This window comes from Carettochelys insculpta, chromosome 17, assembly GCF_033958435.1.
Source record: "Carettochelys insculpta isolate YL-2023 chromosome 17, ASM3395843v1, whole genome shotgun sequence".
In the NCBI taxonomy this organism is placed as follows: Eukaryota; Metazoa; Chordata; order Testudines; family Carettochelyidae; genus Carettochelys; species Carettochelys insculpta.
This window is the reverse complement of record NC_134153.1, coordinates 9,867,538-9,893,232: the sequence shown is the minus strand read 5'-3', so window position 1 is coordinate 9,893,232 and position 25,695 is coordinate 9,867,538. Positions and strand designations below refer to the sequence as shown.

General features: G+C 40.6%; 2 protein-coding genes across 3 annotated transcripts in view; both read left to right on the top strand.

Moving 5' to 3' along the window:
* Window positions 1–6,369, top strand: part of SS18L1 (SS18L1 subunit of BAF chromatin remodeling complex) — a 43,753-nt gene extending 37,384 nt beyond the window's left edge. For both annotated transcript variants that reach the window (XM_075011681.1, XM_075011682.1), the window contains exons 10-11: window positions 3,030–3,157; window positions 4,064–6,369. In XM_075011681.1, the coding sequence (XP_074867782.1) occupies window positions 3,030–3,157; window positions 4,064–4,090 (155 nt within the window). In that variant the 3' untranslated portion in view covers window positions 4,091–6,369. The remainder of the gene's footprint in view (window positions 1–3,029; window positions 3,158–4,063) is intronic.
* Window positions 6,370–8,106: 1,737 nt separating this feature from the next.
* MTG2 (mitochondrial ribosome associated GTPase 2) lies at window positions 8,107–25,173 on the top strand. Its single transcript, XM_075011748.1, has 7 exons — window positions 8,107–8,157; window positions 8,587–8,796; window positions 12,541–12,688; window positions 18,594–18,709; window positions 20,045–20,263; window positions 23,691–23,829; window positions 24,215–25,173. The coding sequence occupies exons 2-7, from the start codon at window positions 8,593–8,595 to the stop codon at window positions 24,607–24,609; spliced, it is 1,221 nt and encodes a 406-aa protein (XP_074867849.1). The 5' UTR covers window positions 8,107–8,157; window positions 8,587–8,592; the 3' UTR covers window positions 24,610–25,173.
* Window positions 25,174–25,695: the final 522 nt, after the last annotated feature.

Sequence of the window (25,695 nt, the reverse complement as noted above, 5' to 3'; positions counted from 1 at the left end):
ACTGCCTCAGCTAGTTGGTTACTTAAATTCCCTAGGATGAATTTCCTCAGGCCCTGCTTACTTGAATATATTTAACTTATCTAAATGTTTGTTAACCTGTTCTTTCTCTATTTAGGCTTACATTCCTTCCATCTTGTTAATATTAATTGTGCTATCTATCATCATTAATCAGTCTTCTTAGTGGAGCAAGCAAAATAGGTATTAAACACTTCAACCTTTTTGATGTCACCAGTTTGTAGTAATGCTGTGAGTCTGTCACACAGATCACAGAATCTTGATGTTCACCGACGTCCTTGACTTTTCCAGCCAGCAGGTGTGATTAACCCTCTTCCCCCTGCAACAGTGGCAGTACTGGGGCACTCTTGGCCAGCGGTAGCAACAGAAGTCTTGAGCCAGCAGGACCACTCCCAAACCAGCAGCAGTGTGGTGGTCCTGGGATATCCCCTGCCACCACTGGTGGTGATACCAGGCCAGCCAGCTGTGGCTGCTGTGGTCCCAAAGCATCTCCCTCCCATCACCCAGCAAGGCCCTGGATCTCCCTGCATCAGCAGGTGCCCCACAGACCCACCCTTGCTGATCAACACCTGCACCCCAGAGCCTCCTCGAACATCTAAGAGGTGTATAATACAAATCATGAACAAGTCACAGGACTGTGAATTTTTGTTTACTGCCCAGCACCTGTTCATAATTTTTTACTAAAATGTCCATGACTAAATCTTAGACTTAATTGTTAGCTCTCCTTCACTGTTGAGTAGAGGGGAGGAACTTCCTTTCCTTTTTCCTGTTCCTAATATATATTAAATAGTAACAGAGAGGAAGCCGTGCTAGTCTATACACTATCAAAACAAAAAGCAGTCAAGTAGCACTTTAAAGACTAGAAAAATAGTTTATTAGGTGAACTTTCGTGGGACAGACCCACTTCTTCAGACCATAGCCGGACCAGAGCAGACTCAATATTTAAGGCACAGAGAACCAAAAACAGTAAGCAAGGAGGACAAATCAGAAAAAGATAATCAAGGTGAGCAAATCAGAGAGTGGAGGGGTGCGGGGGAAGGTCAAGAATTAGATTGAGCCAAGTATGCAGACGAGCCCCTATAGTGACTCAGAAAGTTCCCATCATGATTTAAACCATGTGTTAATGTGCTGAATTTGAATATAAAAGCCAGCTCGGCTGTTTCTCTTTCCAGAACGGTGCGATAATTCCTTTTCAGTAACACACATACCTTGAGGTCATTGACAGAATGCCCCATTCCATTAAAATGTTGACGAACTGGTTTGTGGATCTGGAGTGTTTTGATGTCTGTTTTATGCCCATTGACCCTTTGTCTAAGGGAGTTAGAAGTCTGTCCAATATACAAAGCATCTGGGCATTGTTGGTACATGATGGCATATATGATGTTAGTAGAGGAGCATGAGAAAGTGCCCGTGATTCTGTGAGTGACCTGGTTAGGTCCAGTGATGGTATTTCCAGAGAAGATATGTGGACAAAGCTGGCAGCGGGCTTTGTTGAAGGGAAAGGTTCCAGGACTGGTGTTCCTGGGGTATAGACTGTGGCTGTTAGTGAGGATCCTCATGAGGTTGGGAGGTTGTCTGTAGGAGAGAACAGGCATGTCACCCAGGGCCTTCTGGAGTGTAGCATCCTGATTAAGAATAGGTTGTAGGTCTTTAATAATTCGTTGCAGTGGTCTGAGTTGGGTGCTGTAGGTGATGACCAGCGGTGTTCTGTTCTTGGCTTTTTTGGGCCGATCTTGGAGTAGCTGGTCTCTGGGTATTCGTCTGGCCCTGTCGATTTGTTTTTTTACTTCTCCTGGGCCGTGTCTACACGAGCCCCAAACTTCGAAATGGCCATGCAAATGGCCATTTTGAAGTTTACTAATGAAGCACTGAAATGCATATTCAGCGTTTCATTAGCATGCAGGCGGCCGCAGCGCTTCGAAATTGACGCGCCTCACCGCCATGCGTCTCGTCCCGACGGGGCTCCTTTTCGAAAGGACCCCGGCTACTTCGAAGTCCCCTTATTCCCATCAGCTCATGGGAATAAGGGGACTTTGAAGTAGGTGGGGTCCTTTCGAAAAGGAGCCCCGTTGGGACGAGCCGCGCGGCGGCGAGGAGCGTCAATTTCGAAGCGCCGCGGCCACCTGCATACTAGTGAACTGCTGAATATGCATTTCAGCGCTTCATTAGTAAACTTCAAAATGGCCATTTGCGTGGCCATTTCGAAATTTGGGGCTCATGTAGACGTAGCCCTGGTGGGTAATTCAGGTTTATGAATATTTGGTAAAGTTCTTGTAGTTTTTGGTCTCTGTCAGTTGGATCAGAGCAAATGCGATTGTACCTAAGAGCTTGACTGTAAACAATGGATCTTGTCACGTGTGCAGGATGGAAACTAGAAGGGTGTAGGTAAGTATAGCGATTAGTAGGTTTTCAGTACAGTGTGGTACTGATCACGCCATCCTTGATTAGTACTGTAGTGTCCAGGAAATGTATCTCTTGCATGTTGTAATCGAGGCATAAGTTGATGGTGGGGTGTAGATTGTTAAAGTCTCTATGGAATTCTTCTAGAGCCTCTGTACCATGGGTCCAAATCATAAAGATGTCATCAAAATGTCATCCCTCCACTCTCTGATTTGCTCACCTTGATTATCTTTTTCTGATTTGTCCTCCTTGCTTACTGGTTTTGGTTCTCTGTGCCTTAAATATTGAGTCTGTTCTGGTCTGGCCATGGTCTGAAGAAGTGGGTCTGTCCCACGAAAGCTCACCTAATAAACTATTTTGCTAGTCTTTAAAGTGCTACTTGACTGCTTTTTGTTTTGATAATATATATTAAGAACTTCTTATTGCCTTTTCCGCCCATTTTAAGGTGTGACTCATTTTGTGTCTTAGCCTTTATGATTTGATCCCTTTTGTACTCTTGAACAATTCATCTGTTTCCACTTTTTGTAGGATTTCTTTTTGATTTTCAAATTATTAAAGCGCTTCTGATGGAACCATACTGACCACTTATTGTTCTTCCTATCTTTCTTTTGCAGTTCCTGCACAAGGAGCCTCTTCACAGTATACCAGCTACCAACAGGGACAAGGGCAGCAGTATGGTAGTTACAGAGCATCTCAGACAGGACCATCTGCCCAACAACAGAGGCCTTATGGCTATGAGCAGGTAAATTATCTTAATTTCTGCCACAAAGGGTCTGGATTACTGGATTAGTCCTTTCAGAGGAAATCCTGTTTTGGAGGAACTCAGTTTTTTTCTTGCATACAGAAAAAGCTGAGGTGTAAAACCCAGATCTACTGTCATACTAGGCCAGCGGCGTCCGTTAGGAATTCAAAGGTGTCCAGTAGGAATTCAAAGCTTGCCACACTTGTGTTTGTCATCTTTCTATAGTTGCCACATTATATTATACAAACATTATATATAATTATTATATTATATTAGAAAAATAAATACCTTCTGGCCTTTGAATTTGCACGAAACTGTGAGATGATGTAACAATCACAGACACAAGTACAGCAACACGACTCATTGCAGCAAAGAAAGAGTAACTATGGAAAGGCTTTGAACCCCATGTAGTCCATAACAGTCACCACCCTCGGTGTGGCTGGGAGTGGCGTGGCTCCAGCTGTTCCCTGCAAGTAGTGCACAGACAGTGGCGCTGACCCCCTCACATAACAGGGCATGATACCAAACCCCATCTTTACTGTGCCCTTCAGTATGGGCAGTGTCAGTGTCCGCAGGGGTTCCCCACTGGCTGGCAGGCTGCCTCACCTGGGTGAGCGCCTGTGCTAATTGTCTTGAGTATGTATGACCAATCCAAATAATTATTATTTCTTATAAGTTAGGTATGCATGCATTCACCACAACGTAGTGTCCCATTCACCACATGTGGTGAACAGCAAACGTATTGGATATCACACTACTAGGGAATCCAATGTGAGAGTACTAGCAATGCATTTTTGGGCCCATTCAATTTTGCAAACCAAAAGATAATCATTTCATTCAGCCCCCCTGTGCATGACACAGAAATGATATTGTCTTTTAATGTGTCATATTTTATAATTTTAACAGGGTCAATATGGAAACTACCAGCAATAAAAGGAGAAGCTCCTGTCTCTGATTCATTTAGAACGTATATCCATCTTTTAAACTGGATGTACTGGCAGTTTTGATTAATTGTAATATGTTGGTTACCCCTTAGCACAAAGCAGCGTCTGTATGTGAACAGTGTTCATTTCATGCTGGATATGAAGCAGTGCGCTACTGGTAACAAGACAACGCTTTAATGATTTGATATATTTGATGCTGTGTATAGTATGTATCTTGATACATTGCAGAGGTTTGGGGTTCTTTTCCTCCATTTTTGATGTTTTTAAATAGCTTAGGGGTCATTTGATCAGAGTTTTTATGTGCCCAGATCTGGGAAACAGCTTGGATATTCTGCAATCCAGCTAAATACAAACACCACTCAGTCCCATCTCTCCCCATATAGTTATTCTAATGTAGGTTATGAAACTATGTTTAACTGGATGTATTGCAATTTACCTGTTGTATATGCCAGCCTCTGAAATCCATGGCTCTCAATCATACTACTTTAACATATGGAGGTGGGTATATTGTTTATATTGAATACATTTCCACACTATAAGACAAAAATAAAAACAACTGAAGTAACGTTTTGTTTGCTGAGGACATTATGCTCATAAAATTTACATAGCTAATTACTCATGTATTCTGATTTAATATCTGCACAGGTCCATATTTTTGTAGTAAAAGGTGCAGAGAAACAATCAAACCCTATATTCAAGGAAATATAAATACCCAGAAGCACCTTTTATACACCCATGAAAGAAAAGGTATCTGTCATGGGTAAAACGAAAAAACAGAAAACTCTGGGAATGGATCTGTAAGTCTATTAGAAATCAATAGTGCTTCATACCATGTTTAGCTATGAAACATGTGACCACATTCCAGTCTTAAATATGCTACTCCAAATGTAATCCCAACATAAAAATATCCATGCCAAATTTCCCCAGTAGGTGGTCGTTTGCTCTTTAATTTCTGGTTTTTGGCCTGCTAGTTCAGATTTTCCAGCAAGCATTAATCTTACTCTCTTTATAGCTATATAAATTTGACTTTTACTGTAGTTGTTCATCATTTTTACTTTTCTCTTGTAGCTTGCCAGAATATAAAAATGGTGTAAAAATCCATTTTTGATTCAAAAGAAAAAATCAGTATTTCAGCTTTAACTCTGAATATTTGTTGTGCATATGGAAAGGTGGTTGTTTATGAGATTTGACATTAAAACATATAAAGGGAGAATAAAAAATATAGGGACAGTGGTGCTTATAAGCCAATATGAACAATTTTAGTGAAAAGTAATTTATATTCAATTTTACCTTTTTCAAAAAATGGGATTTTTACTGCAGAATAAAATAGTCACAGACAATTTGGACATGTAGAGGGTTAAAATGGGTCAAATGTATTTAATATACATTATTTAAAAATTAAAATATTACCCTAAGGTTAACTGGAACTTCCACAGTATCAAATTAAATATACCCTGTACGAATTTGCTTTTTCTTTGTCTAAAATAAGGTGTTTATTGGATTATATTTTGAATTGTGGAATTTTTACCCTCTGCACACTACACCACTCAGAGAATTTGGATGTCACACTTTAGGTTTGGATTTGTTTTTCCTTAAGAAGAATATCATACTACTGGATAGCTAAACAATTTATTATTAAATGTTATTCAAGATCTGACCTTGCAGCATATTAACAGTCCTAATTGCTGATCAGTGAAATGGAGTTACCATTTTTTATTCGTCCTTTTTTGATTTTCCTCCTTGCTCTTTTCATACAAGTGAATAAGGCACAGAAAAGAAATATGATTTTTTTTTACATCTATGTTAATGTTACAGGTAGCCAAGAGAATGCAATATTGTTCCTTGCCAGCTTGGAAATATGCCTTTTATGTAGTTTTTGAAAGTGCTGAAATCATCCTTTTGAGCTAATATGAACAACATTTAAAAAAAATTAAACAGCAACATTACATCTATCTGAAATGTCTTACATTAAGAATTTCTTGAATGTTGTGTATATACTATATTTGAAAAAGCACTTTGGAAATAGTTTGTACATTTATTTCCTAATTTATACATTATTTTGGTGTTAATATTTCTAATTGTTAATAATGAAATGTTTATTTAATGTGCTGTCCATTTTTATGTATTAATGTGGAAACAAAAAGTGATGCCAGCATTTATTAATTGTATCATTTTCTGTTTTGTAATACAGAATGTTTGAAACTTGTTTAGGTTAAAATGAACTGATTATGAAACCTATTGATGGTATTTTTTCTATGATACAAAGACTTTTTTTAAAAAGGACCAGTGTAATAACAATGGGAGATTCAGTTTTTATTTACAGACTTTTTGGAAACAATGTCTCATCACACTCCCTCCCCTCATAGTATGCCATACTGTCGGTAAAGATCATTGCATTTGAAAATACCAGTTTTCAGATGTTTTAAGTCTTGTTTGAACTTTGGAAAATTATTATACTTTTATATTGAACCACCAATACACCTGCAGGATAGGCTGTAACTAAATGCTTAGAGATACGTCCCCTGCCTCCACAGATGTCAAAGCAAAACTCCTACTGATGTTAAGGATGGCAGACTCAGGCAAAAAAGATGGAAACAAAAGTTCTGATATTACAAAGGTTTATGCAGATGCTTAACTTTATGCACTGCAAATGTATGAATTGACTTCAAAAGCAGTGCTCCCAATTGTACAGTCTGCACAGGTCCTCTAAGATTACTTTCCACTTTGGGCAGAGGTGGTAGCTCTCTCCAGCTAGCACACAAAAAATAACAGCAAGGCTGGGGCTGACACTAGTGTCAAAAAACATGACTGGAGGAGACAGGCCTGCCAACAGGGTATGCAAAAGTAGTCACTGAAAGGCCCAGCAATCCAAATAGCCTAGAGCTCCAGGCTCCAACTACTGTGGCAACAGAAGGCCAGGCCCTTTAAATTGCTAATAGTGGCCGTGTCTACACTAGCCCCAAATACATATTCAGCGCTTCATTAGCATGCAGGCGGCCGCGGCACTTCGAAATTGACGCGGCTCGCTGCTGTGCGGCTCGTCCCAATGGGGATCCTTTTCGAAAGGACCCCGCCTACTTCGAAGTCCCCTTATTCCCATCTGCTCATAGGAATAAGGGGACTTCAAAGTAGGCGGGGTCCTTTCGAAAAGGAGCCCCATCGGGACGAGCCGTGCAGCAGCAAGCTGCGTCAATTTCGAAGTGCCGCGGCCGCCCGCATGCTAATGAAGCGCTGAATATGTATTTCAGCGCTTCATTAGTAAACTTCGAAATGGCCATTTGCGTGGCGATTTCAAAGTTTGGGGCTAGTGTAGACACGGCTACTGTGTCACATGACATACTTAGGCAATGGTGAGTGGCTGCTTTGTCCTCCAGCCAATCACGAGGGCTGAGCCAGCCCTACACCTTCCTGTAGGCACAGACCAAAGCCTCTCCCACCTTGGCCCACGGCCACAGCCCAGAGGCTGCTGACCACCTATTGGAGGCCAGGGAGGCACGGTTGGATTCAGGGAGCTAGTTTGCATCACTTTGGCCCCACTTCTACTTTAAGTAGACTGGCTTACCAGGAGCTAGCATATGTGTAAGAGGTGAAGGGTGACTGCCAGCTGGCCTATCACCATGCCTCAGAGGGATGAAGTCTTGGCCAGGCCCAGGCGAGCAGGCTCTATTCCAATAGCCCTAAGGTAAAAGAAAGCCAGAAGAGGTAACACTGAGGATAGCCAGTCCCACGGACACACGCTAAGTCATTGTTAAAGCAGCAGGCTCTGCCGACCAGGACAGCGTTTGTATCACCGCTTTTGAACACACGCACTTGGCTAAAACCCAGTATGTGTGAGGGAGGGGAAGGGGATAGCGCGCCCGACTCGAGCTGACAGAGCCTTTAGCCGCATTTCTTTTCCCGCCTTTTTCGTCCTTACGCCTCACACGTGAGGTGAGTGCAAACTGTGCGTGCCTCAATCTGAAGGATGAGGACGTACTTTGCGTGAGGCCGTGACCTCTGCGTCCGTGAGAACGCACGAGTGGGCGGAGCCGGACGGGAAGTAATATCTCACGATAGGTGTGTACTGGGGGGGAATCTCTCGCGGGGCTGGCTTTGAGATATAGGTAGGGGGTTTAGGGGCAGAGTGGGGGATTCAGTAGCTGGCTGTGGGATATAGGTGGGGGGCTCGGGCTGGCTTTGCTCAGGGACAGAGGTGGGGATTCAGGGGCTGGCTCTGGGATATAGGTGGGGGGGCTCAGGGGCTGGCTCTGGGGCAGGGGCGCTGGGATTGGCTTTCTATTGCTAGGTATAGCAACGAAGGGTCCTGTGGCACCTTATAGACTAACGGAAAAGTTTTGAGCGTGAGCTTTCGTGAGCACAGACTCACTTCATCAGTGTAAATCTCTTTTTTGCTCTCTCGACTTGCATGTGAAACCGTTGTTTCTAGAGCCACGAAGGTGAAGTTTAGTTAGTGGTGTGCCTTTGTCTATGATTTTCACTTTATAGGTGACTATGCTGCATTCTAAAGTCTGCTCGTCAAGAACATGGGCTTCGTTGAACTGTTTATGGCAATGGAGAACTGCATATTCACATATGCAGATTTGTTTATTGCAGCAGCCGGTTAAGAGCTGGCAGAGGATTCTTTCCACAAGCTGTGCAAAGTGTGCAAAAAATCAACGGCTGAGACAAAAAAGAGCAATTTCGGAAAAGAAGCTGGTAAAGTCTAAACTAAAATTCAAATAGGTTGACCTACCATATCTTAAAAGAGCTTGCTGCATGCTAAAATGAACACTTTACTCCCAGACATATATTTTGTTTATATTCTCTCATTACCTTTTTCCTGTAATGAAATAACATACCAGCCATTGATGTTATCAGGAAATAGTTTTATAAAATATAATTACCTGTTTTAAACTGGAAAAAATGGTTGTATTTAGGTATTTCATATAATACTGGTTCATAAATAAACATTTTTCATGACTACTTCAGTATCAGTAGTTACAGGAGTTTCTTCACTATAGAGCAGTGGTTGACAACCAGTCCCCCCCGGAAGCCTCTGAGTACTCATTTGCTTAGTTTTATAATGGACTACAGAAAAAGCACTAACAACGTCACAAAAAAATTAAAATTCCATGACTGGTTTATGCTGCTCTGTGTGCCATCTGCTGAAGTGTAAGTACAATATTGATGGTCCACTTGATTTATTTTGTTTATAGTCTCATTTTTTCAACATAATTATAATTTTTCAGTAACAGTGTGGTCTGACACTTTTTATGTATGGTTTTGTAACCAAGTAGTTTTTAAATGAGGTGACACCTGGCATATCAAGATAAAATCAGACTCTTGAAGAGGCAAAGTAGTCTGGAAAGGATGAGAAATGATGCTGTAGAGGCTTCAGTGATTATAATTCTCTATTGTGTTTGAAAAAATGACGTTTGTGTTTGTGATTAATTTAAAATTTAAATTAGTTTTGCTTGTTTTAACAAAAAAAAAAAGCTTGTGTGGTTCCCAAATTGCCTAGATTTTGGGGCTGATTTAATCATAGGCTTTCTCATTTTGGCTCAGGGGATACCTCTTGGGTCAATATTTCAGTTGCAGGAAAATTAACTGTTTCTTATAAGCAGCAATAAATCTATCTAATTTAAAACAGCAGTTTGCAATTTTGTCATTTGATGGTGCTAACCACATTTGAAAAAGGAGGCCTTTTAGGAATGATCACATTTGTATTATGCAGTAGAACCCCAGTGTTATAAACACCATGAAAATGGAGGCATTTTGTTTAGAGCCACAATTTTGGTTCTTTCAAAAGTTTACAAATGAATGCTCACTTAACAGAGTTTTGAAACGTTAAACTTCCTTTTATTTTTGTTTTTGTTGCATTTGCTCTTTATTTTATTATTGTCCCTGTGGCTGCCTGATACTTTCAGTTGCAGGTGAAGTTTAGGATCAATCAGGTCATAAGTGTGGTGTTCTTAATGCTTGGGTTCTTTTGTACTGACGACTGTGCAAAAGGAATTGTGGTTATTCAAGAATTGGATTTTTGCTTGTCAGTGTCACTGAACTAGTAATGGAATTTTTCACCACGCAAGCTAATTTATTCTATTTTTAAAAACATGTGCCATTCTCTACCTGATTTTAAAATCCCATGGCACATTACTAGATTCTTGTTATCATTTGTAAGTAAAATTCTTTCTACATCTTGACCCAAGAAAATACTCATGTACATACTAATACTTTTATAGCACTTTTCATTTAAGGATCCCAGCAATTTTTCCAAAAGTCAGTGGTTAAGCATTATTAACCACAGGGCCCTATGGTTTATGGTGCCCTATGTGGAAGTGGGGTAGAGGGGAACAGAGTAGCAGTCACTGCTTGGGGTGGGGACTGTGCTCAGAGCTGTGGCGGGTAGGGGGAAAGTGGGTGTGAGCTGGGCAAGAAGGCATAAGCACAGGACCTGGGAAGTCATGCTGCTTCCCACATTTCGGCCATGTCTACACTAGCCCCAAACTTCAAAATGGCCATGCAAATGGCCATTTCGAAGTTTAATAATGAAGCACTGAAATGCATATTCAGCGCTTCATTAGCATGCGGGCGGCCGCGGCACTTCGAAATTGATGCGGCTCATCCCGACAGGGCTCCTTTTCAAAAGGACCCTGCCTACTTCGAAGTCCCCTTATTCCCGTCTGCTCATAGGAATAATGGGACTTCAAAGTAGGCGGGGTCTTTTCGAAAAGGAGCCCCATCGGGACGAGCCGCACAGTGGCGAGGCCGCCCGCATGCTAATGAAGTGCTGAATATGCATTTCAGCACTTCATTAGTAAATTTCAAAATGGCCATTTGCGTGGCCATTTCAAAGTTTTTGGCTAGTGTAGACATGGCCTTCATGTGGATGCTTAGCTGCCACCAGTATGGGCCCAGAATCTGTGCATCAGCCCTGCACTCCAACTTCTGGCTGCTGCCTGAGCCTTCACCACTGACCCTGGACCTGGGGTCCCACATATGTAGTAGCCTCAGGTACCACTGAACATGGGGCACCTGGATGGAGAAATTCAAGGACAGAGAATTTAAAATGGCTCGCCCAAGGCATTGCAATAAATCAATGACAGGCCTGGGGTGAGAATCCAGAATTCTTCACACTCTCCCCCTGTTTTATCCACTGTACCATTGCCTACAGGAATTGTTTAGTATTCCCCACCCTTCCCCATTCCCAGGAAAGACCTTTCCTTAAATTCTTGATGTGCTGGAACGCCAGACTGTTCTGTCTTATGAAATGAAGATAGATGTTTGCATGAAGAATGGCATCATTTGGAGTACTGAGTGGTGAACTGATACCACAAAATAGCCCTCTTCCTCCCCTGCGATGCAATTTTTTTTCCTCATGTACAAGAAACAAATCTATGCATTTCTCAAATGTTTCAATGCCCCAGTCCTTCCATTTTGTGCTCATGAGTAGAACAGAATGCTAGATGATACTACACAGAGATTCCAGATCAGGATTGCACTAGGTACTCTGCAATTGTATAAGAAAGATTCAGTCCCTACCCAGAGGTGCCCTTTAGAGAATCTATTAATATTCCACTTCAGTAGACTTGAGATTCATATATTTCAGGTAAGCAGCAAGGAGTTTAGCTACTTGTCTTTATAGAAGTCTAATGGCCAATTATTGATAGTCGGCCTCCATTAGGACTGATAATATGTTCCTCAGAATGGTTTCATCCTTATAAAAAGAAGAAGCTGTAATAACATTTTATCTTAGTGCTGTTGAGATACTCCTTTCACTGCACTTTTTTAAAAATCCCATCTACAAAATGTCTCCAGACTTTTCCACTCTATTGAAAAAGTTCTTACAAAATCTAGGGCCTCTGGTCAGATGCTGGAAACTCCATGCTGACTGAATTCACAGAGCAAACTGACTTAAACTGGCCTTTTTAAAATTATCCATGTGTTGTCAATTACCTAGATCACTGAGTTTTATCGCTTTTTTTTTTGCATAGAAGTGTTCTCTGTGAGCTTCAGAGCTTATTTCTTTCACCGTCAGAAACTGGTCCAGATATTACCTTGCCCACTTTTATTTTTTTCAGTAGCTGAGCATTATCATGAGAATTGCTTCATAATGTACATCATTAGGGAGAATGATTTTTCAGTATCTGCTCACTAGAATTCTTTGCCTGGGGAGACTCAAAAGACATATGCTGTGCTATTTAAGGGCTTTTTAACATATGTGATTCTGTGTAAGTACTTCAGAATAATTGCTAGGTTAATGGACTTTCTTTGGGTCTTGTCTTAACTGTAGCTAATCTATATAGATTTTCATTTTCAAGTGGAAATTGGAATTTCCTGATCAAAGATAACACACCTCCATTACCTAAATTTTTCACAAACTTTCAGCTTTTTAAGCAGAGTTATGATATGTGTTTCACCAAACTAGAAAAATTATGTGAAAACATCTTTCCATTACAGACTCGATATTTTGTAGATCATCGAAGAGTGAGTGTAGTTGGAGGCCATGGAGGACAAGGTATTAACTCTTTTCACAGTGAACCTAGAAAAGAGTATGGCGGTCCTGATGGTGGAAATGGAGGAGATGGGGGCCATGTCATTTTGAAAGGTAAAAGTTGCACATATATATCTTTGGGTTTTTTTTTATAGTTTATACGACAAATTAAAGGATGACTTGTTAAATAGTCTTTTTTTTCTTAAAGGTATATTTTTCTGCAAACCTAGTTTGAGTGATACAACTGACAAATGTATGTGACAGGAGGGTGTTTCTTTTGTCTTTGTTCCATCTGTGCTTTGTAGTACTGCGAAAGGGATGTGAATGACTGATTTTTCTTATGACATAGCTACATGTCAGACTGACTTTAAAAATCTAATATCTTATTAAAATCTCATAACATTACTTGGAAAATACTAACACTCTGTCGTCTTCCTCCATTGACACAGATTGCTCTTGAAGCACGAAGTGAAACCAAGGTTTTTTTTTGTAGAACTGTACACATACATTCAAGGTGCACTTCTTTGACCTTGCTTTTAGTAATAAAAATGCATGGCACAGCAAACCTAAAGTGCTACAAAAATGTAAGTTGGGTGAATACTAAAAGGATGAGAACCAATACATGCTAGTCATATCTGTTAATGTGCTTCTGGAAAATACTTGGATACTGCAATATGAATGAGAGTGATGTAAGAATCTGAAAAGGATAAAATACATACCTGGAAATTGGTATAGTGTATAATCTTTAAAACAGACTCTAAATTACTAATTGGCTTCATACTTGTGAGTTCCAAAGCAGAAAATTTTCCTGGATTGGTTTGTCAGTGATTTTTAAACTTTGTTTTGCTGTTGTACTTTGTAGTTGTTTTCCTAAAGAAAGCCTTATTCTTTTTGATTAGCAACATTAAACATATTGATTTGTAATTAAATATAACTTGGACAATTTTTTTGCTAGGCAGTGGGGGGGAGAGAGTACATACAATGATATAGCTTAACATACATTAAGATTCTTTTATGATGGAAATGGAGAATGACACTTCTGATTTTACTAAATGATGCCTTTTTTATGAATGATGTGTCAAGTTGATTTGGCTGAATTTTAAAACACACCAAAACAGTATTTAAAAATTTGTTTTTGATTAGTTAAATAAAACTACCCAAAGTGTTCTGGATACACACAGAAGAAAAGAGTTAATCAGAATAGATTTTGAATTTAAAGATAGCTGGTTTACCCAAAGAAGAAACATCAGGAGTTAGTGAGTTGAACTGGTTGGTTTTGTTTAGCATGTCCTGTAAGATTTTAGAAGTAGTAGATATCATCCTCTTGCACCTTGTTTTTATTTACTGAAAGAAGACAGTAAGTCTTCCTGCTTAACTTCCAATTGAATGAACTCGTCATTGATTTTGAACTAGCTGAGTAAATAACAAGGAACATATTCTCTTTATGTCTATGGAAGGGTCTCCTGATGTTTAAAGCCTGATTTAGCACTTAAACTCTGGATTCAAATTTTTAGCCAGTGACTCACACATTTAGTGGCTTTAACTTTTGTTAAAACTCGGGCAACAAACAATTGCTTGCTTTTTTTTTATTAAAATTACTTTTATGTAGTAAAAGATTTGTCTTCAATATTGGCTGGCATAATTTTAAAGTTAAATACATTTTTAAAAGGTAAAACATTAAATTTGTTCAAAAATGGATTAAATAAAATGCAGCTTCTGGTTTGAAAAGAAATAGTCAATCTTTATCTGTTTTGATTTTTCTATAACTGAACTGGGAAACAAAAAGTGGAGGACTTTTACAGTGGTTAATGTTTTGTGTTTTGGAAGGACATTCACTTTTGTGTTTTGCTCTGAAATTAGAAGTTATTTCCAAAAGAACTAACTCTGCTCCACTAACATACCAGGTTTTATTTAGTTTCATTTTTAAGTTATCCTGTTTGGAATTTGTTGCATCATACAATGGTAAGAAGATATTCCTAACTTTCTGGTTTTGGGTCAGCAATTCCATATGGAATTTGCCTTGCTTTTAAGTAATTTTTAGTTGATTGGATCCATTTTTAAACCTGCAAATTAAGTTGTTAATTTAATGAAACTCTGGGGGGAAAAAGAAATCCATTGTGACCAGAAGAAGCATGGAGTCGCAATCTTCCCCAAAAGGTTTTCTTACTGAGGGTATGTCTACACTTAAGATTGATGCACTGACTGCCCATCTTCCAGGGCTTGATTTAGCGTGCCTATTGGGGCCTTGCTAAATTGAACTGTCATGGCACCACCGTCCACGTCCACTTCCTGCCAATAGGGGAAGTGGATGGGAGTTTTCTACCGTCGTCCTCCCACTGTGGGGACAGCAGCAGATATCTACTATTTTAGATTCGTTGAGTCCGGATAGACAAATCCAGCTATGAGAATTGCTTATCTAAAACAAATTGTTGATCCTTCCTGTAGACCTGGCCTGACTTTAACAAATAGGGAGGAGTTATACTACTCTATCATAAGGGAAAGCATCTGTAACAAGCCAGGATGGAAGAAGCAGTGCACCAAATTTTAGAAGACCAGGCTTGATTAAGACCAAAGAGATCCTGTGTAGAGCTGATAATCACATGAACAATCTTAGAAGAATGAAAGAATGGCAAGCTCTCCTAATACAGTAAAATCCCAATTATCCAACATAATCAGGACTGACTGACTGGTCAGGTACCCAAAAATGTTATAAGCAAGGGTGGGGTGTGGGGTCATGGAGGGGGATGGCGGGGGGCTGGATTGCCTGGGCCCCTTTTGAAATGATGGTGGTTAGCTCCCTGGGGTGGGCTGCCACAGAGCAGCTCCCCAGCGCTGGCTTTCTGGGCAAGCAGTCCCCACCAGTCCTGGGAAGCTGAGAGCCAGCTGGTCCCAGGCTAGAGCCAGACCCAGGGAGAAGAGCTCTGTTGGTCGGATATGGAGCCCCAGTCCTCCCAAGCAGGCAGCTCCTGCCAGCCCCAGGGCGCAGAGTCCCAGCTGATCCTGGGGCCCAAGCCACTGCAAGTGGGTGCCGGCGGGGGGTGATCCCCCCCGGGGGGCGGCCCTGATCTCGCTCACTGGGGCTAGGTTCCCAATGGTCAGCTGCTGCCAGCACCAGGGCTTGTAGCTACCATCGGTCCTAGGGCACGGTGGGGCCAGCAGCCCCAGGGCTGGGAGCCACTGGGGGCCAGGCACAGGCTGCTGACTGCCCCTGGCCAGCTCCTCAGAGCTGGCTCACTGGGTGGGCAGCCGCCGCTGGCTCCAGGGCACAGAGTTCCAGTGGGTCACCACCTGCCCCGGCACCATCTGTGCTGGCCAGCTCCCCTGGCAGGAAGGCACTTGGCCAACTGGGGCTCCTGCCCAGTGATGCTAGTGGGGAGCTGCTGCTGGCCCTGTGGTACTGCTGGCTGCCCAGGGCATGCTGCCAGTTGCACTGTGCTGGAGGAGAGTATCCAACCCCCCAGTTGTCAAACATTCCATTTCATTCCACACCGTCTGAGGCGGTGTTGGATAAAATGGAGTGTTGGTTAACGTGGGGTTGGATTACCAGGGTTTGCCCATACTGGGTTTTAATTTATTTTTTCCAAAAGGCATTTGATAACCTTTGTGGTGTACATTAAGGTCCTCAAGGACAGAAAAGGCTCCACAACATTTCTAAACTTGGCAGCATATGGAAATCAAAGACTTGAAGCAGCAGAACAAAACTGAAAATTTTCAATACAAATATAATCTCAGCGCTAACTCTTATAGCCATACAGTGGCTACAAGAGTTTAGATCTTACATTGTCTAAAAAAATGGGGAAAAGAAAGAGAGAGAGATTCTGGATCAGCTGCTCATTTCCACCAGAATCAGAAAGAAGCCTTTGGATATATTTAGGGCATCCCCAGCGAAAACTGTCAAGTGAATACCAATTGATTGGAGGGAATGGGGGTTCCCAAGAAAAACCTTTAGAAGAAAACTTAGCAGAGAGGGCATAATAGTTGGTATTAGCATGAAAAAGCAGATGGAAGTAGCAACAAATGATAGTGGAGAATGGAAGAAACTAGATTCCAATTTGGGCTCCCATGTTGGCACTGGAAGGATGTAGAATAAATTAAAGATTTGACATTTCCTTCTGGTGCTTGTAAAGAATCATTTTTTAAAAGTTGGCATTTAAACTCCTTAATACTACTAACAAAGTATTTTTGAACTTTTTTTTTAGCATTTAGTCACTTTACAGTTCTTCCTTTCATCTTTACGCTTAGGGTATGGTTACGCTACAGCTCTGTGTCAACAGAAGTCACTGTCAGAAGAGCTTTCACAACAAAACTTCTGTTGACAGAGTGCAGCCACACACAAAAGCCAATCAGAAGAGTGCTCCGCTCTGTTGATAGAGCAGCTGGACTGCCCAGCTGTTCTCTTGACAAAACAGGCACCCGGAAGCATAGCAGACAGGGCTGCCCATTGTTGTGGATGCCCTGTCTGTTGAGAGGAGGCCCACCAGAGTGACCACACATCCTTTTGTCAACAGAATCTGTTGACAGCAGCGTTAAGTATTCAAGGCAGAACGCAGCCAGTGTACGTGCTGTGTTTTGTCCAGATGCTGTCGTCAAATCCTGTTTTGTGTGTGTATGCTCCACTGGGGTTTTGCTATCAAAATTTGCCAGTGTAAATGTAGCTTTATATAGTATCTTGCACTCCAAAGAATCTAAAGCTGTGTCTACACTTCCGCCTTCCTTCAAAGGAGGGATGGTAATCAGGGTGTTTACTAATGAAGTGCTGCTGGGCATAGGCAGCACTTCATTAAGCAAATTCCCCCCCCGCGGCAATTCTGAAGTTTTAAACTTCGGAGTACTGGCGTGCGTCTAGCCACAGCTCACCCGCCAGTACTTCGAAGTGCCCTTACTGCTCAAAATTTAAAAATTCAGAGTTGCCTGGGGCGGGGGGTTGGATTTGCTTAATGAAGTGCTGCCTATGCACAGCAGCACTTCATTAGCAAACTCCCAACACCCTAATTACCATCTTTCCTTTGAAGGAAGGTGGTAATATAGACAAACCCTGAGAGTATTACAAAGTACGTTTACAACAGTAATTTTCTCCATCAAAGAGTGCCTCCATGTTTGTCATGAAATACAAATTTAAAAAGAGAGTCATCATCATTACATAAGAGAGTGATGAATGCCAAATCCCACTGAGGCTGGGCTGTAGGAAGACTACTGAGTCTGTAATTTTGCAAATTGGAATATGGCCAATATTAATCCTGTGGTTTCTAATAACCACAGGTGATCAGGATTTGATTTCACTCCTCCAGAAGGCAACAATTCCAATTACACATGCAACAGTAGTATCATGCTGAGTTAGCAGTTCAAAAGTACTTATTAAAAAGGGAGTCCACTCAACTGGATTATAATAGCACCTATATAGAGCCACCATCATGGAGACTGGCTTGGATATTTTTTGGAGTTTTCCCTGTCATTTACATAGTAAGTGTGAGCTAGGATAGCTTATGAGATGATCATTAGTTTTATTACATTAGCACAAAGATATTTCATTGTGCTGGGTCCTCTACAAGAGGAATAAAAACAGCCTGATAAGACCACAACTGGTTTGGTGTGATTTTTTTTTTTTTTTTTTTTTTTTAAATAACCTTAAACGTTTAAAAAACCACAGTAATTTGTCAGAAGGGAGAAATTTAAAATATATTTTTAAACTGATTCTATTAGTCCTCAATGCTAACTAGTGATTTAGCAATGAATTGATTACCATGGAATGTTCTTTATTGGTTAAGAAGTGTGTTTAACAGTGAATGAACAGAGCTTTATATGTCCATTGTTTCTATGACTTTTTTTACATGTAAGCATATAAATAATGTAGAATTTTACTTTAATAGAATTCCTATTATATCTCTCTCGGACTCTCACACCAGCTTATGCAATACTTCTGTCTGTGCCACACTGAAAGGATAAAGTGGCCAAAAGGATGGTTCTGCTGTATTTCTTTTAACATAAGAATGCTTTTAAAGTTTTGTGTTTTGTTTTATAGTTGACCAGCAAATTAAATCACTGGCTTCAGTCCTCCCTTTGTATCGGGGTTTTGATGGAGAAAGAGGAGGAAGCAAAAACTGTTATGGAGCCAATGGCAGTTACAAGTATATTAAAGTAAGCTGCTGCTGTTGACTGTCAAAAAAAAAAAAAATTTATGTGAGAATTCAGTCCTCAATCCTGCAAAAGGTTACCTGTGTGAGTAACTTTACGCGCGTGAATAGTGCTGCTGGTCAGAGTAAGTATTCATAGCATCAAAACTAGTTCATACACAGGCATAACCAACCCACTTAGTTCTCATTGGTCACACACCAGCATCTCTCTGAAAGATCATGCTGCATCTTGGGTGGGCAGACGGGCAGGCGGACGGATGGACGGACAGAGTGTCTGTTTTCACAGGCTATTTCTGCTACCTGACATGTCCATTTTGATGCAGACCCCTACCATGCTTTGAGTTCATGACTATATTTTTTTAGCAGTGTTTATTCTTTTCTCATGCAAGAATAGATTTTACATTTCATCATGTGCTTTACAAGCACAAGTTAAGGGAGGTTTTCCACGCTTCCAAGCCCTGTCTTCACTAGGAAAGAAGGGAGTGCAAGGGAAAAGATTTTAACAAGTTAGATAGGGTTTACAGTAACCACTAATATATTTAAAACAACTTGCTTTGTCTCAGCTGAGCCTTTAATACCTGAGCTACCACAGATTTAAAAACACCCATTTTGATTATGGCACATATGGCCCTAATCTTTATATCTGTGTTTTGTGCTATCCATGAAGTCAGTCTTCAGACTTGGTTTCAGATGGGGAGTGAACTGATTTATTTATTTGATGATAATTTTTGGGGGGTAGTGCCCCAGATCAAGTAAGCACTCTTCAAGTAAGTGGGAAAATGAAACCCAGGTAAATCACACATGGTAATATATCATGTTGGTTTGGTTTAGTGGGTTTGGTTTTTTTTGGTTAACTTAAGCAGGTGGGGAATCTCTCTTTTTTTTTTTTTTTTTTTTTTAATCTGTTTTGCTGCTTTCTTTTTTTAGTTTGTTATTAAAATATAAGTCATTCTTACCTTGCTTTTTAGCTACCCGGTCCCCAATGTGCTTATGCCTTTTTTTGGTATCTTGAATTGGTTTACAACCTCTTATCACCCTTCTCCAATTGCCCTATGATACTTAGGACTGGGTACACAAGAAAGCAAAAGCAAATTATGGTACCATTAGGATAAATGTCCAACACTGCTGTTTGGGTATAGGGAAAAAGTGTGTCTGTGGCCTTTCTTGCTAAATTGGGGTCCTGATGACTGCTTTAATACTTTTGCACAGCTGAGAGATGGAGAGTTGTGATGTTAGCAAAACCCTGAAAACATTCCTAGCCACAGAGAACAGCTGAACTGTGTTAAGTATTTGAACTCTAGTAGGGGTTTTTTGGCTTAGGACTTTCTCTCTTTTCAAGGTTCCCATAGGCACTGTCGTTAAGGAGAATGGGAAAATTGTGGCTAATCTTGCTCAGCATGGTGAAGAATATGTTGCAGCTTATGGAGGAACTGGAGGGAAGGGTAACAGATTCTTTCTGTCCAATGAGAATCGAGCACCAAAGACCGCTACTATAGGAGAACCAGGTCAGAAAAGAATCCTCTATTTGGAGCTCAAGACTATGGCGCATGCAGGGCTGGTGGGTATTGCCTTGTGTTTTTGTTTTGTTAATTTTTGATACTTCCAACATGTCACTTGACTGGTTGAGGAAGGAATGTTAACTGTTATCTCTCTCTGCAAGTTTGTTTGGGACATGACTGTAAATGATTACAGTGTTGTTTAATAGAGGAGTATCCAGAGTGCCTTGCCCTTCTGTCATTTTCTTGCTATTGTTTATATATAAGGTCAAAGCCTTATCTCTTTGGTAACATGTTTCATGCCAAATCAACAGTAAACAAGGTACAAGCTTCAGTAATAACTGCAGTAATGAAACAGTTTCCCATAAACATTTCTAGAATATGTCTTGACATGATACAGGGTTTGAATGCAAGCAGGAAGCAAAGTTATCATCAGGAACTAAACCCCCCGTCTTTTGGCATTTAAAATACAGGGCTTATTCTACTGCAGGAGAACTTTTGAATGCTGCTTTTAAAGTAATTGGACAAGCAGTTTCTGGGTGACATGATGAAATGCACTGAGACAGCATGTTACACCTAGAAATTATCAAGGAACATTTATGGCTCTTAAATAACATTCTTTTTGAACAAAACCATAATCATCCTTCCATTTGTCTTTGAATTGTTGTGGGTATTAAATCTGACTTTTTTGTATTTAAATCCATACAGTTTTTCATCTTCCTGGTAAATTTGTTGAACAAACCGTTATTTTACAATAATACGTAAGATGCATGTATCTTATAATATATGCATCTCCTGAGAAGGAGATGAACCAGCATGGCTGGTACAATAAACTTAGCCATATCTTTGCTTGGGCATTCTATTTTAGTTATTAAATTGGCAGTACTAAATTCAGCATTTTAAGTTGTAGACGATGCCCATTGAAGCCAATGGGAATTCGGTCACTGGTTTTTATGGGAGCATTATCAGGACTTAAAACTGACAGAGGGAATCCATGAGTTTCCAGATCTCTACCAAACTTATCATAGCAGTTGTAGAGAGTGATTATCCTCCACAAGCTGGAACATCAGTTTCTAAGTGCTGTTTACCCTCCACAAACACTTGTCTGTATTAAAACAAAAAGCAGTCAAGTAGCACTTTAAAGACTAGCAAAATGGTTTATTAGGTGAGCTTTCGTGGGACAGACCCACTTCTTCAGACCATAGTCTGTTCTGGTCTGAAGAAGTGGGTCTGTCCCACGAAAACTCACCTAATAAACCATTTTGCTAGTCTTTAAAGTGCTACTTGACTGCTTTTTGTTTTGATAGTGTATAGACTAGCACAGCTTCCTCTTCGTTACTATTGTCTGTATTGGATAAGATATCCTATAGCTGTTCTAAGGCCAATCCAGCCAGTGAGCAGAGCTTCCCAGGAAAGTGTTTGTTTTAAAGTGGAGGCTTCAACTAGCCTCCAAGAGAGACTGCAATAGAGGAACAAAGAGAAAAGTATTAGCTTACCCACATATTGTGGTTCTGTTACCTTATAGGCCAAATGAGATGATTGACTGTGGGCAGAGTGGTGATACAATTTACTCCTAGTAGTCAGGTGTGTGATCTGCCAAGATCAGTGTCCGAAGCAAGTAGATTTCATAATATATGATAATTGGCTTTGGAAGTTGAAAATAAATGCAAAGCTGACAAATGGTTGACCAACTGGAAATGGACCTTTTAAAATAATAAGACTATGAATGATTTGTTTAGTTTATGGAAAGTTCATATATGTTAATATAAGGAAATATTTAAAAGAAATTAAAAGTAGAGGATGTGCACTCCATCTTTAGACTTGAGCAGGCAGAACTGATGCCTAGAATCCTCAAGGAGCTGATAGAAGAGGTATCTGAGCCATTAGCGATCATTTTTGGAAAATCATGGGAGACGGGAGAGATTCCAGAAGACTGGAAAAGGACAGATATAGTACCCATTTATAAAAAGGGGAACAAGAATAACCCGGGGAACTACAGGCGAGTCAGCTTAACCTCTGTGCCAGGAAAGATAATGGAGCAGGTCATTAAAGAAATCATCTGCAAGCAATTGGAAGGTGGTAAGGTGATAGGGAACAGCCAGCATGGTTTTGTTAAAAACAGATCATGTCAAACCAATCTAATAGTTTTCTTTGATAGAATTACGAGCCTTGTAGATAAGGGAGAAGCGGTGGATGTGATATACCTTGACTTCAGTAAAGCATTTGACACGGTCTCACATAATATACTTATCAATAAACTACTCAAATACAACTTAGATGGGGCTACTATAAGGTGGGTGAACAACTGGCTGGATAACCATACCCAGAGAGTAGTTATCAATGGCTTTCAATCCTGCTGGAAAAGTATAACTAGTGGGGTTCCGCAGGGGTCTGTTTTAGGACCGGTTCTGTTCAATATCTTCATTAACGATTTAGATATTGACATAGAAAGTACACTTATTAAGTTTGCAGATGATACCAAGCTGGGAGGGGTTGCAACTTCTTTGGAGGATAGGGTCATAATTCAAAAGGATCTGGATAAACTGGAGAAATGGGTTGAGGTAAACAGGATGAAGTTTAATAAGGACAAATGCAAAGTGCTCCACTTAGGAAGGAACAATCAGTGTCACACACACATACAGAATGGGAAAGGACTGCCTAGGAATGAGTACAGCACAAAGGGATCTAGGGGTTATAGTGGACCACAAGTTAAATATGAGTCAACAGTGTGATGCTGTTGCAAAAAAAGCAAACATGATTCTAGGATGCATAAACAGGTGTGTTGTGAACAAAACACGAGAAGTCATTCTCCCGCTCTACTCTGTGCTGGTTAGGTCTCAGCTGGAGTATTGTGTCCAGTTCTGGGCACCGCAGTTCAGGAAGGATGTGGAGAAATTGGAGAGGCTCCAGAGGAGAGCAACGAGAATGATCAAAGGTCTAGAGAACATGACCTATGAAGGAAGGCTGAGAGAATTGGGCTTGTTTAATTTGGAAAAGAGAAGATAGAGGGGGGACATGATAGCAGTTTTCAGGTATCTAAAAGGGTGTCATAAGGCAGAGGGAGGGAACTTGTTCTTCCTTGCCTCTGAGGATAGAACAAGAGGCAATGGACTGAAATTGCAGCAGGGGAGGTTCAGGTTGGACATTAGGAAAAAGTTCCTAACTGTCAGGATGATCAAACACTGGAACGAATTGCCAAGGGAGGTGGTAGAATCTCCATTACTGGAGACATTTAAGAAGAGGTTAGATAGATGGCTTTCAGGGGTGGTCTAGAAAGTGCTTGGTCCTGCTGTGGGGGCAGGGGGCTGGACTCGATGGCCTCTCGAGGTCCCTTCCAGTCCTACTATTCTATGATGCATTTGTATGCAAAAGGGTCTACAGCTCTTCAGATTATGACGGATAAAGAGCCATTGATATATATTTGTAAAAGATCATTCTTTATTTTGGCTACAATTCCAAATTAACCTTCTTGAATATTTTGTATTCCAGGTGGGATTTCCTAATGCTGGGAAGTCATCACTCTTGCGAGCAATCTCCAATGCAAAGCCTGCAGTGGCGCCCTACCCCTTCACAACCTTAAATCCACATGTAGGCATTGTTCAGTACCAAGACTATGAACAAGTGTCAGGTATGTGTTACAAGAGTTTGTAAATATAATCACTATTTTTAGATGTGGACATTTGATTGTCTCCTTTCGTCTTCTCGCTTTAGACAGTAAATGTAAAACTGTAAAAATGACTATTTGCTTGCTAGTTCTAGGGAGCTACAAACCTGATATAAAAGTGAAATAGATATTAAGTCTTGTATTTCCTGTATGCACTGTTGATCTCAGACTCCTGAGATGAAACTGGTGAAATTACTTAATTGTTCAGGATGAGAGGAGACAAACCCATACAGTGCATTCTTAGAGACTGCATTGAAAGAGAGCTATATACATATCTAGGCCAACAGACAAATAAAATATCTTTAGGTTTAACATGTTGAGTTCACATTCATTTCTCTCTCATTTATAGTTGCTGATGTTCCTGGTGTAATAAGAGGAGCTCATCTAAACAAGGGTCTTGGACTGGCCTTTCTGAGGCATATAGAACACTGCCGTTTTCTCTTATTTGTGGTGGACCTGTCTGTGTCTGAGCCATGGACTCAGCTCCAAGACTTAAAATATGAATTGGAGCAGTATGCAGAAGGCTTGTCGAAGAGACCGCATGCTGTGATTGGGAACAAGATTGATCTTCCTCAGTCAAAAGCTAACTTATTACTCCTTAAGGAGAGAGTAGAGCAGAGAGTCATCCCACTGTCTGCATTGACAGGAAACAATCTAGAGGAATTACTGTTGCACCTAAGAGATTTGTATGATTGCTATGTAAAAACTGAACAATCACAGAGACAAAACCCAGTCAAATGGTAAAAAGTGGAGGTCCTGTGAGCCCTAGGCTGAATAGAGGAGAAAAACAGCATCCTATGATCAACGATCTGTGTGTGGGAGAAGCATGGATACAACACACTGATTTGTTCTGGATTATTGCTCCAAATAAGTAGAACTATAACCATTTCCTATTTTTTTTTTCTGTGGTCTTCAGATTTTGTTGGAAAAAGTTTAAAAAATTTGTAGGGGTGGTGTATATGAACAAATTGTGCTATCTCATAAGAAAACCTGCATATGTACTCTGGTTCGCAGTGGGTTATACGAAAATAAGATTTTGGCCCAAGAGTGAGATTGTCTTTTAAAGTGATCATAGTTTGAACAAATTGTACTGGCAGCTGTGTCTGCCTGGTGGTTTTATTAACGTAGGCTAGGGCTATACTCTCACAGGCAGGAAGTGTTCTTTTTGCGCCTGTTATGTGGACACCATTCCTGTTTTGTCTTTTCATTAAGTCATTTCTTTCCTCAGAAATAGTGTCTTCTGCATGTTCTTGGCCCAAGTATATTTTTGTATATACATGAGATTATTAAAATTGTTGTCCGGGTGGTTGAAAATCCAGTGTATATACCTTAATATGATTTACTGAGCTTGAAGAGGAGAAACAGAAGTTGCTGTAATGGTACTGTCCTTTCATGTTAAGCATAAATCAAATGATGCCCTTTCATCTCTATCTCAACAGCAAGGCAATTCCTCCAAATGGTTTGTTTATATATGTTGCCTTTTGTGAACAGACTGCTGTTCCTCTATGAAGCCAACATAGTGAGACCACTTGTTCTCTTTCCACAGCTAATTCTTTTAGCATGCTGAAAAAAAGACATACAGTAGAAGTCAGGAGAGACCATCCATTCTTCATCCAGCATTTATTTCTAAGAATGATAAAAAGGAACAGATTACAGTAGTCCTTTTGAGTTATGTGAGAGTTGCAGTTCCATGCACCCTCACATAACTTGAATTTCATGTAAGTGAGGGGGCAATTATTTCCCTGGCAGAACGCATGTTCTGCAGCCAGGGAAGCAGCAGGAGCACCTGGAGCTCCTTTTGAAGGTAAGTCCTGGGGTTGGGGAGGGTTA